At 41.2% G+C, this 19,204-nt stretch overlaps 2 protein-coding genes across 2 annotated transcripts; one reads left to right on the top strand and one right to left on the bottom strand.

Annotated features, from left to right (window-relative positions):
- Positions 1-5,025: 5,025 nt before the first annotated feature.
- LOC115951317 lies at positions 5,026-6,775 on the top strand. Its single transcript, XM_031068509.1, has 2 exons — positions 5,026-5,172; positions 5,742-6,775. The coding sequence occupies exon 2, from the start codon at positions 5,992-5,994 to the stop codon at positions 6,538-6,540; it is 549 nt and encodes a 182-aa protein (XP_030924369.1). The 5' UTR covers positions 5,026-5,172; positions 5,742-5,991; the 3' UTR covers positions 6,541-6,775.
- A 9,977-nt stretch (positions 6,776-16,752) lies between these two features.
- Positions 16,753-18,789, bottom strand: LOC115951258 (membrane steroid-binding protein 2-like). Its single transcript, XM_031068441.1, has 2 exons — positions 18,289-18,789; positions 16,753-17,564 (listed from the first exon to the last, which is right to left on the bottom strand). Exons 1-2 carry the CDS (start codon positions 18,636-18,638, stop codon positions 17,315-17,317), a joined length of 600 nt encoding a protein of 199 aa, XP_030924301.1. The 5' UTR covers positions 18,639-18,789; the 3' UTR covers positions 16,753-17,314.
- Between the last annotated feature and the right edge of the window lie 415 nt (positions 18,790-19,204).

The raw sequence follows: 19,204 nt of genomic DNA, 5'->3' as shown, positions 1-19,204 counted from the left end.
TCCGAGGACCATACAAGGCCTTGGTTCTGTCCAAAATTTTATGCTCTTTTTACGCACTTGGTCTTTCCTCAGGTATCTCACAAGTTTCCGAGCAGGAGGTTGTCCTCGGCAACGGTTATTCCCCGGCGTGGGCCGTAGTCCGTGGGCCTCCATGTAGAACGGGCCTGGGACGCGAATTTATTAGGCCCACAGATTTAGAGGCATTTCCGTAGTCTTTAATCACGCGGTACTTTTTGGTGTCCCAGTGTTCGAGGTGCGCCTTCACGAGGCTCCTTTAATATTGCAGATGGCGTGGGAAATCGAGCCGGAGACATTTTGTCCGTAGCGTTCCTTGGGACGTTGCGTGCATTAAATGCCACCACTTTAGCTTTTTGAATAAATAGGAGAGAAAGCTGTCTTGCCTTCGCACAAATCCTTCAGTTTCCTCTCCTAGTACATCATGTTTGAGGCGAGGGTTGGGGCAAAGGAACTCTCTCCGCCACAAAGGCGCCGTGTCTTCCTGAGACTCCAGATAGTGGGGTACGGGCAAAGGAGGCATAAATTCAAGAGAATATTCCAGTTCGAGAGAGGGGAAAGGGTGTTTCTCCCTCTTTTAGTCAAAATCCGAAGCAGGTTCTGGTCATGCCAGATTTTTGGCATGTCCGAAGAAGGAATTTCCGCCATCAGCGCCGTCTGCCTTATAGCAGACAAATTTTTGCGGGGGCTTCCCAACTTCCGGCTCCCTGCACCTTTTCTGTAGATGGTGTTAGCCTGAGGTCAGGTTCTTTGGCTGCCTGAGTTATGGGCACGTAGAAGCGTCGAGGAATAGTTTCCTTAGACGACATCTTGGAACAGTAGCCAATCTCTCCTCTGAACTATCTCCTCGGCATCATCTTCACTCTTTTGTACTTTTCTTTTGCTTACGCAGTTAACTCTAATGTAAGCTTGTTTCAGCTTTTATTGTACACTGTACTGTTCTTTTATCTTAATAAAAGATGTGTTTATTTCTTCATACATACTTTTTTTTTTTTGCAACAACCACTTTGGGTCTGAGTATTAAGTCTACGCCTGCCTTTAACAATATTCTGGGCAGAAGAATACTTTAACACAAATCCTTATTAGTTTAAACTCGCAAATATTATCAAGTATAACAATGGTAATCCTCAATAGATTAAATTCATGGAACTAACCGGGATAGCTGTTGATTGCTGCGCGATGCACGCTAGACCAATTCCCGAGAACGATAAACTCTAAACAATTCGTCCGAGATGATAGTCGAGTAGCGAAGGACTTTGTGCTTTCGGGTAATATGCTGTACCGTATCGCATCATTCCCTTTGGCACGGGGGATCCGAGGGTAGACCGGGGAATCCGTGCAGTTTTAGGGATCAACCCTACTGTTAACGGGGAGTTCTCCTCGGATGGATTTTAATGTTCAAGTAACAGTTTTTCTTTTATGTACTTGGTTTCCCCATAGGCTTGAGTCCGAGGACCATGCAAGGCCTTGGTTCTGTCCAAAACTTGTGATTTTTCTTTTTTGTACTTGGTTTCCCCATAGGCTTGAGTCCGAGGACCATGCAAGGCCTTGGTTCTGTCCAAAACTTATGAATCTTTCTTTTTTGTACTTGGTTTCCCCATAGGCTTGAGTCCGAGGACCATGCAAGGCCTTGGTTCTGTCCAAAACTTGTGGTTTTTCTTTTTTGTACTTGGTTTCCCCATAGGCTTGAGTCCGAGGACCATGCAAGGCCTTGGTTCTGTCCAAAACTTGTGATTTTTCTTTTTTGTACTTGGTTTCCCCATAGGCTTGAGTCCGAGGACCATGCAAGGCCTTGGTTCTGTCCAGAACTTATGAATCTTTCTTTTTTGTACTTGGTTTCCCCATAGGCTTGAGTCCGAGGACCATGCAAGACCTTGGTTCTGTCCAAAACTTATGAATCTTTCTTTTTTGTACTTGGTTTCCCCATAGGCTTGAGTCCGAGGACCATGCAAGGCCTTGGTTCTGTCCAAAACTTATGAATCTTTCTTTTTTGTACTTGGTTTCCCCATAGGCTTGAGTCCGAGGACCATGCAAGGCCTTGGTTCTGTCCAAAACTTGTGATTTTCCTTTTTTGTACTTGGTTTCCCCATAGGCTTGAGTCCGAGGACCATGCAAGGCCTTGGTTCTATCCAAAACTTATGAATCTTTCTTTTTTGTACTTGGTTTCCCCATAGGCTTGAGTCCGAGGACCATGCAAGGCCTTGGTTCTGTCCAAAACTTGTAAAATTTCTTTTATTCGGTTTACTTTTCGACCATAAGCCCCTATACCAGGGCGGGGAAAGTTGGCTTGAGGCCGGAAGCCCCTAGAGATGCCCGCGCCCTTGGCACTGTAAGGCGTAGCCCCTAACAGAAGCTTATGCCGGAGCAACAACTGTATGTCGTCGGAGTCGGAGGAAGCCCCAGGAATTTCTGCTTGCTAGAGAGCTGACTCCACCGCCGCCTGCGCCAACGCGCAAGCTTTCCCACAGACGGCGCCAATTGTAAGGACACAATTCTTTGGCGGCCCAATAAGGATGTTGGGCTCGCGCATGAAAGATCCCTCACAATATGATTTGTAGAGAGTGGGCTTGAAAAGCTTAGCCGTTGGTCACGGGGCGATGCCTGGTCTTGGTTTTAGAGGAATTCGTGTGAAAAAAGGATTTGGGCTTGAACATTTAAGCCCTACGGCGCCGCATACTATGGGATGGGCCTCCTCGGACTTGATCCGAGGACCATTGGGGTCTTACCCCGGTTACCCGACAATGGGTTTTTTCTGTAATCTCAGGTGTTGTTGAGATGTTCTCACCCAGATCGTCTCCTTTTTCTTGGAGGTGGGATCGAGAGTCCCTTTCAGATTTACTTACTTTCTTCTTTTATACTAGCTTGCATTCGCTGTCCTTCGTCCACGTGTAGAGTCAATCTTTACAAAAACTGACATTTGTCCCATCAGTCCAATCCCGGAATTGTTGGGGATGGTTTGATAAAGCTAAAGAGTACGGCTCTGTCAGGGGCAGCGCATTGAATGGCAATGAGAGCAACTTTCCCGGATATTCTTAGATTCTCCGGATATTCTTAGATTCTCTTTTAAGCTTGGCCCTATACCGGTTTTATCCTTCTTATTTTGGTGAGGTTTTGGATCTGCCGAGAACTGAGTTGTCCTCGGCTGCACCACAAAAATGTTTGGTGCTCTGCATTGTAGAGCTTGGGCCGTAGTTCTTCTCGGCTCGGGCCTTTGGACTCTCTAAGGGCGAATGGGCCTGGTCCATGAATTATTGGGCCCCACAAAAGCCATTTACTTTATCTTAGATTGTATCTAGGACCAAAACCATGTAATTTCCTATGATCAATGTAAATTCAGTTTCAAATTAATAAAATGATGAAAATTTTCTATTATGATTTTCTTATTTTTTCCAATAATTAAATAAGTGGCGATTCTATTGTAAAACCCTTAATATAAAGAGGAAAATATAATTAATTGAACCTCCATTTTGAAAGACAAATAACACTACTCCACTTATTCATGTGGGTTTGGCCCAATACCAAAATGGGCTGGGGCGTGGTCTCTCACAATTAACCAATAAAGCACAAACATTAATGTTGTTGTTGGTATCTTTTTTTATGACAATAAAATTCAATATATTCATTATTTGAATTTAATTAGAAAATCAAAAGTGAATCTCATTAGTTTCAAATCCTATGCTATCTATTAAAAGAGAAGAAGAAAAAAACAACCTTATTATAGTTTCATGGAAGAACTCTCTCTCTCTCTCTCTCTCTCTCTCTCTCTCTCTCTCTCTCTCTCTCTCTCTCTCTCTCTCTCTCTCTCTCTCTCTCTCTCTCTCTCTCTCTCTCTCTCTCTCAATAGAGTTAGGCGAATTATGTTGCAAATCATAATTGTTGACATAAATTTCTCTTCTCATTCTGCTTTGTATTTTGCAGGCATCTTTATCTTCTCTAAAGAGATATAGAGATCAAGTGGATAAATTTCATTGCAAAAGTGGCAATATTTGATATGACTAATGTACTACATGAATTCAATGCACATATGTTCTTGCGTATTAGTGTTTAATATAAATAGGTTCATGTTTACTTGCTAGTTTCTTGTTTGGGTGGGAGAGGAGGTCCTGTCAGCACACTAATGAAATGAAACAATCCTCTAATTTCCTAGAGATTTGGGTGAGACTCATTGCCACACGAGATGGGCCTGCAGGCCCATTATTTTGTGCTTCATAGGTTGGGCCCAAAAGCACAGTAAATGGGCCCATATCTGGCAAGGATGATAATTATTATTATCATTATTTTGGAAGCTACAGCACACCAAATGGGCTTATAAGTCCATAATCTCTCGCTTCACAAATTGGGTCCAAAGCCTAAACCTTTTTACTACATGGATCAAGTGACTTCACTCTGTCATAGGCTCGTAGCCCAAACAAGCTATAAGATTTTTTTGACAAGAAGCTAGAGCAAGCTATAAGTTTTTTGTTTTTTGAGGATAAGGAAAAGAGTAATGCTTTTTTTTTTTCTTTTTTTTTTGAGAAATAATTACAACATGTTGTTAACCCTGTATCTCGAACTTTTTCCTCCCTAGACGCCAATTTAGTTACAAGGCCTTTGGCAGAAAAGAGTAATGTTGGAGACACTAACTTTGGCACAACTTGTTTACGAAAAAAAATTTTGGCACAATTTTGTGTCACAAGGGTGAAAAATAGATTTGATTAAAAATACAGACCAAGACTGCAACAAAATTCACAAGTTGTTCATGTGATAAGTTGTGAGTGGTGGAGTTATGGACTCATTATTTTTATTCCACTTCTCATAACTTGTTATACAACAAATTGTGGCAAAAGCTGTGGAATTTGTTGAGGTGATAACATTTTGTTAAAAAAATGGATTAAAATAAAAAGTTTCACATAAAGTTTCAAAACAACTGATTCTGTTATTTTGCACTGCACACTGCACACACGTCATTCAACTATATATATTGTTGTGGTGATACTGTTACTATAAATACTTTTCTCCCGGGCCAATTCAATTTATATCTCTATGAAACAAAGAAAGAGTGGCGGGTGAAATCACACAAGTTTAGTTTGTGGAAGGCAAAGAATTGTGAAGAAGAGTGAGAGTTTCTCTGAAAGCTTTCCTCTCAATCTGCTTCGGTATTCACGTAGAAGAGTGACTGTATGTACTCTCTACTCTTTCTATTCGCTTCAGTTTTTTGTTTTTGTGGAAGTCATATTTATGTTCTGTATTGTGTTTGTGGGTGCTTTTTTTGGTTGGCAACACTATGAAAAATACTTGAAAGATAATGTTATAGTTTGAACTTTGAAGAATAAACAACTTCAAGTTTTTGGGTGTCATCAATAATAATGTATGAGCAATTTCAATGACTGGGAATTTTTCTTCTATTGAGTACTTAGAATTTTGATATTCACAAATCTGTTAACCCCTTAGTTTTTATTCTTGCGTTTTAAAGAAGCAGCATTAGGGTTTTGCTAGGGTTCTAGAATTTGGGAATTTGTAGGACTAGAGAGTATGTAAAGCTTTTTTGATTTCTGGGTCTTCCTCTGTTTGTCTAATTAAGCTATATATAAGGTAGTTCTTGCTCTTGAATGATTCATTCTTTAAATTATTTCAAGAATGAAATGCATTTGGAATCTGGGTCTTGTGGTGCAAAGTACTAATTCTTTTATATATATATATATATAGTGATTTCAAGATTTCTCATTGGACTTATTTTTCTGGTGCAGCCTAATCGTGATTTTCAATTCGTTTTCTTGTTTGGCAAGATCATTGATTTAAAAGCGATGAAGGTGTATTTCCCTCCTTATTCTTCATTAATGCTGCCCTGTGTTAAGTTTTGCCCAAACGAGGATGAGTTGATCTATTACTATCTTCACCCGAAGGTTATCGGTGAGCCATTGTCTTTAGGAGGTGTTGAATGTACATGTACCGGAATTTGATGTGTTTAGGGTGAAAGAACCTGACAAAATTTGGGACATGATTTGGGGTGAGGATTCAGCACCGGACCGTGTATATTTCTTCACTACTGCATCAGCTGCACAGTCATTGTTGGAAACTTGTTGGAGATATGAAGTCTCTGAGGTGATCTATGATGAAAATACTGGCTACCCTATTGCCATCAAGCGGCAGTTCTATTACGAGAACCATGATTCGCCTCAAGATGGTTACTGGATCATGAACGAGTACAGCCTTGACGTTGAGGGTTCTATGCTTCTATTACCTTCCTCCTCCTATGTAGCCTGTGAACTGTGTAAGAGTAATCTAGATGAGATTGACCAAAACGAGACTACTGCCTTTTTTGATGAGTACCAATACAAGACAAACACTTATTTTGATGAGTACCAAAATGAGATTACTATTTCATTTGATGAGGACCAAAACAAGACTACTACCTATTTTAACGAGTACCAAAATGAGGCTACTGTTTCATTTGATGAGGACCAAAACGAGACTAATTCTAAGACGAAGAAGTTGCCAGTACAGCTGCAACAATGTCACCCAAGAAAGAAGCAGAATTGTAATTGAACCCAAGCACAAGGGCAGAGTGACATTGAACTTGAACCGACCCAAGATCAAGATCAATTTGATATTGAGGAATTTTAGAACTGATATGTTTGATGATTTTTTTCGTAGAATTTTAGGACTCTATTCATGATCACTTGTTGCTCTTACCAACTGTACCACCTTTTTGGAAAACTTCTGTGTTCATTGACTAGTATTACTACTTTTGCTATATGTTCTAACAATTTCAAAATTTCAGTACTGGGTCCTTTATTTTATTGTGTTGAGTTTACATAGTTATTTGCATATTTTTTATGTCCCATTTTCTAATGCATTCTTCTATTCGCATTTCCCACAAATTTGGTGAGTATATAGGTTCAAAGAGAAAATCAATGTCTATTTTCCCCGAGTTTTATACATTTGTAGGATTACAAGGAAACTCCTTAAACTTGAAATGACTGGGCATGGACCCCTTCAAGCTACATACACTGCTATGTTCAATACAGCTCTTATTTTATTCACTTTGATTTTTGTTTTGTGGATGGTTGAATCGGGTTCAAGGTTGGGGGCTTATGGACAAGTGCTGCTTGGTATTGGGGGGGGGGGGGGGGGGGGTTGGTTGTGTGTGGGGCTTAAGAAAGAAAATGAGGATGTAGAACGCCCTGTTTCTTTGGAGAAGCAGATATGCAATGGTTTCTTTTTATGTGATTTTCATTTAAATGGTTTCTCTTAAATATTAGCATTGATACACCATATTAAATATGTTAGTATGGATGCAGAAGCGAAAGTATAAAGTATAGAATACAATAACACACGAAGGTTACGTAGTGGTTCAGCTTAACGGCCTATATCCACGGAGGAAACTCTAAATAGCTACATCAATAATATATTATAGTGTAGTACAAAATCCTGTATTACAATGAATCATAACATGTGTATATATAGTAGACTAAATTCTAGATTAATAGACTTCTAGTACAAGTAGGAGACTTGGCTTGCACACAAAATATAATTAGGCTTAGGTCTATGCTAATGGGCTAATATATCTCTAACACCCCCTCTCAAATTCAAGATGGAAGCTTGATGAAATCTTGAGATTTGATAAGGTTAAGAAGATCCCTTGAATGAAGTTTCGCTCTGTGACAGTAGTTTGAGGAAGGTAATGGTCTTGCAGTGTTGATGCGACTTCTAATGGTGGCATGACTATACCAGAGAATTTTGACGGCAGCAGTAGGAAACCAAAGAAGATGAACGCAGCGAAAAAACACCGAGGAAGACAAATATTGCTCTTAAATATACCGTAAGGACAGAAAACCATGGCCACAAAAAGGTGGCTCTGATACCATGTTAAATATTAGCATTGATACATCATGTTGAATATGCTAGTATGGATGCAAAAGTGAAAGCATAAAGTATAGAATACAATAACATACAAAGGTTACGTGGTTCAGCCTAACGGCCTACATCCACGGAGGGAATTCTAAAGGGCTACATCAATAATATATTATAGTGTAGTACAAATCCTGTGTTACAATGAATCATAACATGTGTATATATAGTAGACTAAACCCTAGACTAATAGACTTCTAGTACAAGTAGGAGACTTGGCTTGCACACAAAGTATAATTAGGTTTGGACCTATGCTAATGGGCTAATATATCTCTAACAGTTTCAGTGCATATAAAATTTTTAGATATAGTTTTTGTTCCATTTGAACTCCCTATATGCAAACAAGGAAGATATTGAGATAATTCTGGAAAATCATTTTCAAATGTTCTTTCATTTCTAGTGTTTGTGAAACATCTGGTATATGTAGGACACCATAAATAAGTACCACAAATTAATGTGCTTTTTGAATGTCAGTTGGACTGTCTTCCTTTCTAATTTATCATTACTCACCTATGTGGAGAGATGGTGACCTAGAATCCTCACTTGGGCCTTTTTAAAGGCCATTGAGAGATTCTAGTGGATGATGACAAGCTACCTAGCTCTTATGTAGATTACTTCATCAGCCAATGCTCTAGCTACTTGGCCTCTCGTTGTGGAAGTATATGTATAGTTGAACCGTATAACCCTCACTGCTTTGGTCGACAATTCGGTTTCAATCAACACATCCCTATGGAGCTTAATGAGGACTTTCGCACCGTCACCTTAGAGCAAGTGGTATGCTTCTGGCGCCAATGTCTTTGTCTTGTTACCAATTCAAAGTTCTTGATCCTTGCCTGCCCATCTGAGCATGGGGCTCCGTGCACGAAGGACTATATGAATTGGTGGGCTAGAAGATCTGATGGTTTCTTTTCTAGTAGGGCTGAGCAACCGATTAGGAATGTTAACCTAAGCAAGATAAGACTCAAAATAAAACAGCCCAATGAAGTAGTTGAGCCCGTGAAGCGCCGAAGTGATGGGAAGCCCTCTTTTGGGATTTCAAAGGCTACCGATGAGTCTTTAGAAGGAACGTGTGTGGACAAGGCACATTCTCCTAAGCGTGGGCCTTCTTGCATAGTCTCAACGCCTCAAGACATGGAGGTGATCAAGGGTAGGGATGCATCAGATTTTGAGCGGAATAGTGGCAACTCAGATTCTCATTGGAGACGCAAAAGGCAGAGAGATAATCCCAGCAAGAACTTGGATCATGAGGGGGTCACCCAGGCGACTGACCGTGGTGTCGATATGGATTCGCTTCCCGACCCTTTAGGTGGCAATGCACAAGTGAGTCTTAATTCTCTTTTTGATGATTTTGATCTTGAACCCATTAAAGACCTTTGTTTCCTTCACGATGACCTTGAAACTATTTCTGGTATCCAAGAACTTTTTGAGAATGACAATCTTGGTATTCTTCCAATGCAGGATGACAATTATCCTTCGAAAAGAGCAAGAGAGAAGTGTACACCAGTTGTCACTAGCCCTTCTATGAGCGAGTTTTCCATTCAAGGTTCGACAGCCTTTGATTTGGCTACTAAGGCAATTGACCCATCACGTTCGGGGAAGACTAACGTCATTCCTTCTTTCGACCCTATTCACATGCCTTCAAGGGACGTGACTCGAAATAAATCCATTATGTGTAGTTCAAGCATCCCGACCACTTCAACTGTCACAAAGTTTGAACCTGATGATTTGATTTTGAAGGCCGATCGACAGCGTGCAAAAACATTAGGAGGGGACCTAATTGAGAAGGTCGTCAAACCCCTTTTACTTTGATGACTTCACTTAGGGATGGAGTCGAGAAGATTCTCCAAGTTATCACACAAATAAAAGTTGGGGATGCAATGCCTTTAAGAGAGCGTATTTCGAAATATATGGATGATGCAGACTGATATTCTTCCCTCCATCATGCTCTTTCACAAGGCATCGCGCTTGAAGACAAGGAATAGAAGCTCACCGACGCTCGGCATCGTCTCACTCTTGCCCTCAACGCAGAAGCCATTAAGATCAATCAAAAAGTTGCAATCAAGGCAAACTTAGACAAGGCCTTAGCTAGAGAGATTGAATTGAAGAAGGAACTTGAGTTGCTTTCAATGCAAAAGGCAGAGTTTACAGCGTCGAGCACCTACTGTGATTCAGAGCTAGCCCAGCAACAAGTGATTATTTCTCAAATCAAGGGGGAGGCTACTCCAACTTTAGAATCACAGCGGGTGCTCGACACTGGGATACCTCCCCCTTGATTTGAGAAATGATCACTTGTTGCTAGCTCTGAATCACAGCGAGTGCTCAACGCTATAAACTTTGCCTTTTGCATTGAAAGCAACTCAAGTTCCTTCTTCAATTCAATCTCTCTAGCTAAGGCCTTGTCTAAGTTTGCCTTGATTGGAACTTTTTGATTGATCTTAATGGCTTTCGTGTCGAGGGCAAGAACGATGCCGAGCGTCGGTGAGCTTCTATTCCTTGTCTTCAAGCGCGATGCCTTGTGAAAGAGCATGATGGAGGGAAGAATATCAGTCTGCATCATCCATATATTTCGAAATACGCTCTCTTAAAGGCTTTGCATCCACAACTTTTATTTGTGCGATAACTTGGAGAATCTTCTCGACTCCATCCCTAAGTGAAGTCATCAAAGTAAAAGGGGTTTTGACGACCTTCTCAATTAGGTCCCCTCCTAATGTTTTTGCACGCTGTCGTACGGCCTTCAAAATCAAATCATTGAGTTCAAACTTTGTGACAGTTGGAGTGGTCGGGATGCTCGAACTACACATAATGGATTTATTTCGAGTCACGTCCCTTGAAGGCATGTGAATAGGGTCGAAAGAAGGAGTGGCGTTAGTCTTCCCCAAACGTGATGGGTCAATTGCCTTAGTAGCCAAATCAAAGGCTGTCGGACCTTGAATGGAAAACTCGCTCGTAGAAGGGCTAGTGGCAACTGGTGTACACTTCTCTCCTGCTCTTTTCGAAGGATAATTGTCATCTTGCATTGGAAGAATACCAAGATTTTCATTCTCAAAAAGTTCTTGGATACCATAAATAGCTTCAAGGTCATCGTGAAGGAAACAAAGGTCTTTAATGGGTTCAAGATCAAAATCATAAAAAAGAGAATTAAGACTCACTTGTGCACTGCCACCTGAAGGGTCGAGAAGCGAATCCATATCGACACCACGGTCAGTCGCCTGGGTGACCCTTTCATGATCCAAGTTCTTGCTGAGATTATCTCTCTGCGTTTTGCGTCTCCAATGAGAATTTAAGTTGCCACTATTCCGCTCAGAATCTGACGCATCCCTACCCTTGGTCACCTCCACGTCTTGAGGTGTTGAGACTATGTAAGAAGGCCCATGCTTAGGAGAATGTGCCTTGTCCACGCACGCTCCTTCTAAAGACTCATCGGTAGCCTCTAAAATCCCAAAAGAGGGCTTCCCATCGCTTCGGCGCTTCACGAGCTCAACTACTTCATTGGGCTGTTTTATTTTGAGTCTTATCTTGCTTGGGTTAACATTCCCAATCAGTTGCTTAGCCCTACTAGAAAAGAAACCATCAGATCTTCTAGCCCACCAATTCATATAGTCCTTCGTGCACGAAGCCCCGTGCTCAAATGGGCAGGCAGAGATCAAGAGCTTTGAATTGGTAACAAGACGAAGACATTGGCGCCAGAAGCATACCACTTGCTCTAAGATGACGGTGCGAAAGTCCTCATTAAGCTCCCCAAGGATGTGTTGATTGAAACCGAATTGTTGACCAAAGCGATGAGGACTATATGGTTCAACTATACATATACTTCCGCAACGAGAGGCAAAGTAGCTGGAGCATTGGTTGATGAAGTGATCTGCATAAGAGCTAGGTAGCTTGTCATCATCCACTAGAATCTCTCGATGGCCTTTAAAAAGGCCCAAGTGATGAACCTGAAGCTACTCATGGCACGAAATAGCTTACGGGCAGTAACCTCGTCGTAATGCTTGGTTGCACCTTCTCCGGAGTATCTAAACATGCGCGGAACAACCTTGGAGCGAGACCCTTCAAGTTCAAAGTGAGTGTCGAAGTATTCAGCTAACCAAGCATTCAAGTAGTGTGCAGGAAAAGTGGCATCACATTTACTAGGAGTCTTAGAAGACACAATTTCATTCAAGCCCCTATAAATGTTGGCCAAGACTGGGACTGCAAGTCAGTATCTCTTACCACGAGCCATCGCACTTGCGCTCTTGAAAACACCAGGCCTGATTAAGTTTGGTCCCCCGTCGGGAAGAGTGAACTCACACAGCCAACACATGATCAAAGCAGCTAACCAAGTCTCTTCTATAAGCCTTTTCTCCACTTTGAGCACATTGAAGGGAGCCTCGTCTTCTTTAGTCAGAATTCTGGGGGCATCGATTTTACCAGAGGGGTTATAAGATTGCTTGCCTCTTGCATTCCTCTTTATTGACCTTCTAGTCAGCGGTTTCTGATATTTAGACTCGCCACGGAACCAAAACTTCACCCATGCGGCTGTAGTGACCAAGTGCGAACCACTAAGCTCAAGACTCAGGTGATGGAAGGCGGAAAATAGATGACGACAACATGAGGGGAGAGATGATATGTCTTTCGAGTTTGGAACGACCTCTTCGTAGAATGAGCCGTACACGGGGAAGCCCACCGATCGAATGTAGGTCCCATAAGCTAATGGAAACCTCTCCTACAGACGTGTGTAATGTGTTCGTAGCTGCACACCAACACTCTAGGAAGGCTTGCAAAGACATGGGTGTTCCGATCATATGTGAATAATGATGCAAGTAGTGGTGCGTAAAGATTGGCATCATTTAAGACTTTAGTATTGCAGCTCAATATGTCTTTTAGCCACTCCCAATATTTAGGGAGGTAGGAAAACTTGCCCTTATATTGGAGTGGAGGAGTCTTGGAAGAAGGTAGGGCCCATTGCACCTCTCTCGCTCTGACGACTAAGGAGAGGAAAATGATTGATGTGATCCGCGGTTGAGTGAAGGTTGGAGGCCAAAGTAAACGTCCTCGAAACGACATGTGAATTCTTTCTAATCGGGTTGTGTAGTTCGTGAGATGCTTCGACCCACCATTGAGATAGACTCGGAGGACGAGGAATGGCAGTAGACGAAGATGAAGGGACACTGCTACCAAGTGGATGGACTTTCAAGACAACGCCTTTCTCCAGGGGTTCGTTCGTAGAGCGCAAGAGAGTGATGGATTGATCACTGAGAGTCCTCGATGAGTCGTAAAAGATGACCATGATGAAGTGCACTTGATGGCAGCCACTTGGAGAAGACAAAGCTCGTAGAGGTCACGACTTGAGCAAACGTAGAAGAGTCACAAAGTCGAGCAAAGGGTTGGCAAGCCTGAATCACCTGACACACCTGACAGCAAACCAAAGGAAAGGTTGAATACCTTTTTCATTCAAATGCTCTTTACTAATAAATTTATAAAATAATAATAATAATAATAAATAAATAAATAAATAAAATAAAATAAAATAAATAATAATAATAACAAAAAAAAAGAAAAAAAAAGAAAAGAAAGAAGCACGGCTTATTAGAAAGAAAGGACATGTGGTATTCAGATTCAAACTCACTCTACATTAACATGCAAACATCATGTGCAGGTGTTGAAATAGCCATATGATGGACACGTAGAGGCTTGCATTAACATGCATGTGAAGAGAAGGACACGTAGAGGCTTGCATGTCCACTATCCAAACTTGGAAAACCATGTTATAGCTTTTGGTTATTAGGCGTGGCATTGAAGTTCAAGGCTACAAGGAAACCATGTGTCCGCATGGGGGCATTGGAGCTTTAGGCGTGTATTTAGTGTGCACCTTGGTTGTCACGTAAAGATGTAGGCAGCAGCACAAAGTCTAAGAGGAAGGCAGCAGCGCAAAGTCCAGGATGAAACCGCCGATGCTCGAATCCGCAAGACGCTGAAAGAAGAGGAGCATAGTTCAAAGATGAAACAGGAATCTCACTGCAGTATTGCCTCCAAGAGATAAAAATTGGTGCTTGAATCCGATATGTGGCTCTCTTAATGCTCCAGCGCCAACAGCCGCGAGGTGGAGACGACGGATACGCGAACAGAGCTACGCACCTATGGTTGTGGAACAAAGGCAGTGAGAAGGATGCGCCGACGAAGCTCTCGCAATGATAGAAGTACACGCCGACGAAGCTCTCGCACTACAAGGCAATGGTGAAGGCAGTCAGAAAGGTGCATCGAAGAAGCTCTCGCTCTGATGGCCGCAAGACGAAGGCAGTGAGAAGGTGGCGTAGATGAAGCACTCACACCAATGGTCACGAGACAAAGGGCAGTGGAATGGATGCGCTGCTGAAGCTTACACCCCGTGTCCGAGGAAGGCAAGAAGACTGCTGTGCTCGAATCCGACGGACGCCAAGATAAGAAGGACAAGATGGTAGACTCGCTTGAAACTGAGGCTTGGCTCACGCAGTACCAGCTTCTATGACCTTGGCTCACGCAGTGCCAACTTCTATAACCTTCACAGAGTAAATCAAGGGGTTCAAACAAAAAAAAAAAAAAAAAACACGTAGACAAGCATAAGGAAGAATGAGAAAGAGAGAAGATGCCTGCTACGGCTGAAGAAAAAAAAAAAAAAAGAGAGAAACGGCGCTCAATTTCCTCTAACCCGTAAAACATTAAGTCCTTTTATAGGGGTGGCACTCACAAGAAACCCTTGTAATTTGTAAGGGTGCGGCTAAAAAAAAAAAAAAAAAAAAAAAATGCTTGCCGAGCAAGACAATTGTGACACCGACCTGCCTAACAAAACTAAGGTGGGCTTGCAAGGAGAAGTCTTTTGTGTGTGATCAGGCCCGCGAAAATGAAGCCCCAGTGTTCAAAAAAAAAAAGGGGTGTGTCCTCCATATGGTAAGCAGTGAAAAGATATCTTGGATGGCAAAGTTGTAATATAAAGCATTGGATGAAAGAAGCCCAAATTGCGCTTGGATGAAACCCGTGTGTACCGGTAAAACCAAGCCCATTATTAAAATAAAAAAATAATAATAATAATGAAAGAATACTTCAAGCTTCGTCTTTCTTGCATCAGAAAGATGCAATGTCGAATCTTGAAGTGGGGGCATTTGTAAACATCAAAATTTTATAATGTATTCACAACCGTCCGATTGTTCATGATAAAAAATTTGTGATCGAATTAATCTCCAATTAATGAGGTGGATGATCAGCAAATGAAATCAGGTCATGTGGCAACATCAAATAAGAAAGTCATATGGCAATGTCAAAAGAAAAGACCTATATATAAAGTTATTATTAAATGGGAGATTAAATTAAATCCATAATTAGCTCTCAATAAATGCTGAGAGAAAATTCCAAATTAAATATGATTGAGTTGCCTAGAAATAGGGGCTTCTCATATAAGAAAGGGAGAACACTTAGAGAGAAAACACTACTAACACTTTGCAAAAATAGAGAGTCATTTCCAAAGTTCACAAGAATTCTATTGTTCATCAAGGCCTATTCCTACTTCTTCAAATCAAAGTAGGGATTCTCCTTTAATCTAGCTCAAGATCAAGCCAACGGCCCTCGCATCAAATCAAGCACGTTCAACTATTCATTCAACTTGGAGACATCAAAACACGACTCAAGATCAAGCTTCATAGCCCCTTCGGATCGTAACGTTTCTTGGAGATCGAATCAAAAGAATTTATTGTATTCTTTCATTGTAAAGATTCATACAGAGGATTGTACTCACATATATACAAATCAAATTCAAATTTATTATTTGTTACACTATTTCGTGATCGTGTGATTCTTCTTTTACGAAAATTGTGTGTACATCCGTGTTTTTCTTTAGAAAGTCATTGTTTCCCTTGTTTTACTTTGTATGAAAAAAAACAGGATGATAAGTGTAATTTTTACATGATTTTTACCATTAGGCCAAAATACTAATTGGTTTTTGGTGATTGATGGGATTGAAATTGAGGCTGTGTTTGGTTCGCGTAAAATCATTTCCGGAAAATATTCTATTTTCCGGAAATGCTATTTTCCGGAAAGGAAAACGTTTTCATGTGTTTGGCTGTCACAAAATTCATTTTACGAAAAATTAATTTTGGTGTTTGGTTCATTTAATCATTTTACCAGAAAATACATCAAATCCAACGAAACGCTCGTCCGACGAGCGGCGCTCGTCGATCGACGAGCGCGCTCGTCGATCGCGATCGTCGATCGACGAGAGACGAGCGCGCTTGTCGATCGCGCTCATCTGTGCTCGTCGATCGAGCTCGTCTGTGCTCGTCGATCGCGATCGTCGATCGTGCACCGCGCCGCTCGTCGGCGCGATCGTCCCTCTCTCTCTCTGATCTGGGCTCTCTCTTCTCTCTCTCTCTCTCTCTCTCTCCGGAGGTCAATTGAAGTGAAAATGAAGGCAGAAATCATTTTCCGTGGTCAAAGGGAAAATTCGTGGTCAACTGGAAATCATTTTCCGGAAAATAACGTTTTCCGTGACAGCCAAACGCATGCATTTTCCGGAAAATCATTTCCGGAATCACTTTGAAGTCGATTCAAACGCAGCCTGAGATGTGACAGGAAACTTCACATATTGAACTTGAACTAACTGGAGAGTACCTGCTTCAAGGACTCTTTGTTTTTGCATGTTTGTTTGAATAATAACCCTCCCGTGACAGTTATGAAAGGATAAATAAATTAGTACCCTGCCCTGCCAGTATTGCCCAAATTCTACAGCAGAGAAGAATAATGTATGCTTTCAAACATTATAACTTTTACGGTGCCCATAGAATAAGCAATTTCTATGCACTTTACCTACTTTAGAACTCAATCAATGTTTATTACTGAAGATGACAGCAAAAAGGAGACTGATAGTAGTTAAATTCAAGAGCATGATGTGGAAGCATAGATGATCCTGTTCGATTAACAAGGGATATTTACAAACCAATGCTAAGCTAAGGGATTAATAAGGTTCCCAATTACAACCCAATCCCATTAAGCATCCCTTGCAGAGACTCCATGCACTATTTCGATTCCCCGCAATCTTGTAGGTCAGAGTTCATTCAGCCTGTTCTACTATTATGACACTTCATAGTAGCCTTGCAGGCATTACTAGTATCCAAAAGAAAATTCCTCAACAGGGAAGGAGCATATTGTGCATGTCATGCTGACTATAACATATCTTAAACATATTTACAAATCATGTTCCTAGAAATAGAATTCAAAGGTCTCACATATTTAACAAATCACCTCTTAGTCTCATTAAGTTGCAGCTACCCATCAGTAAGTCACTACAAGATAAAGACCTTCAGTGATATGCCCCCAAAGCATGAAAAAGATCAGGGAAATGGAAGCAAGCTGTTCAGACCAACAAATATAGCTTCTATTGAGCTTTTCTTTTTCCTTGCTGGTTCTAACTCTCTTTAAATTTATCTCCACTTTGTGTCTGCTCAGTCCTCATTGGTTCAGGGACAAGCTGACCAACTTTGACATATTTTTCCTCAAATTTATCTTCCCAGTCTTGTAAAATTTCAAGCTCGGGAGCATCCAGGCCTTCAAGGTTTCCATTAATGTCTTGAGGCTTAAAAGAAAGAAGGGCTAGGGCTCTGCTGGCTTCTCTTCCAGCAAACATAGCATATGGCCCACCAGGACCATAAAACATCCTGCACATAAACCTCAACTGAGCGTCTAGATATAACTAGTATCCAGTTTCTAAAGTTGTATGTCAAGAGATCGAATGAATGATACTGAAACAGATAACATGAATATAATTTGTGTTGAAGTTCCTAAGCAACAAACACACATACTAGTCCTAGTAATCATACAACAAATCCATGCTCAAAATGATTGGACAAAAAATTAAGGGGTATACCCAACTATGCTATAACCCTTTTGCACACTGCCTATATGTGGCTTAAAAAGTTGCACTTTACCCACTTTACCCACTTGATGTAACTCCATCATAGTTCCCATTTAACGAACGGAGTTAAGTGGGTAAAATCTGACTTTTTAAACGACACATAGTCAAGTTGTACACGGGCTATATATCATAGGTGGGTATATGCAATTATCCTAAGAATTAATCTATTGTGGGATGTGGAGGTTAACATAGGATTCGGTTTGGTTATGAACCAATTACAAACAACATATAAAGTCATCTCAAAACTAGTTTGGAATAGGATCTTCTCCATTTCACTTTAAACGAATAGAGATTTTCCATTCACAGTTTAAATCCCCCACCCCAACTATCAATGTATATACCCAAAAAAAAAAAAAAAAAAATTAATGTGAGCCTAATACAATTAATTGGGTTTATTTACTGAGTTGGGATTCTATTAACTAAAAAAAACAAAAAATATTGAGAGAGATTAGAGAAAGGGTACATACTTGGAGGTAGAGACATCATAGATCTGACCTTTGATGGCCATTAAGATGGGCTTATTGGGGTCAGACCCGTCATAAGCTCTGAGTTGTTGTTCAGTGACATCTCCCAAATGAACAGGTTTTTCATTGGTGGAATCGTTAAAGTTCAAGTTGCCGAAACTGTTGTTGCTGATGTTGATGTTTGTGGCAGAGGCAGTGATTGTGGGAGGCTTATTGAAATCCTCAGGAGCAACGAACATGCCACACACAGTTCTATAAACGACAACCATCAGAGCTGCGATGGTGAAGAAGGCTGTTGGGGATAGACCAGTGTGAAACGTTATCTCTTCCATCATTCTTGAATATAGCTCCATCCCTGTTCTTTTCTTTTCTTATTGGGTTTGAAATTCTAATGAAGGCAGATAATGAAGAAGAAGAAGGAGGAGGAGAAGATGAAAGCAGTTGAGACTAGGGACTTGAGACTTGAGAAATGTCCAAGCTTACCAACCACCAACTCACCTTAGCCTACCAACCTTCTAGCTAGGCTGCCACTTTTTGGTTTTTATTTATTTATTTTTAATCAAGTTTAGCAAAATAAATGGGCGAAAATGGGTAATTACCCATAAAACCCGAACTATTTAGTTAGTAGGGTCAGTTTGGAAAGATATTGGCAAACTAGCAACTCGAGTTTGAGGGAGTCGATTTTGGATTTCAAAATCGAGTCCCTAAGACTCGATTTACAAACAAATTTTTTTTTTTTTTAAACTTTTGAGTCTCAAGCGCAGCCTCGCCTCACCTCACCGGATTGGATCAGATCACAGAGGAAGAAAGAGTCAGATCAGATCAGAGAGAGGGAGACCATATCAGAGGCCGCACGACCTGGGTCGCGCGACCTGGGCAGCGCGACGCCGCAGCCAGGCCGCCGCGACCCAGGCCGTCG

Source organism: Quercus lobata, chromosome 7 (assembly GCF_001633185.2).
Source record: "Quercus lobata isolate SW786 chromosome 7, ValleyOak3.0 Primary Assembly, whole genome shotgun sequence".
Lineage (NCBI taxonomy): Eukaryota > Viridiplantae > Streptophyta > Magnoliopsida > Fagales > Fagaceae > Quercus > Quercus lobata.
Note: the sequence above shows the minus strand (reverse complement) of the source record. Positions and strands in the feature narration are given on the sequence as shown.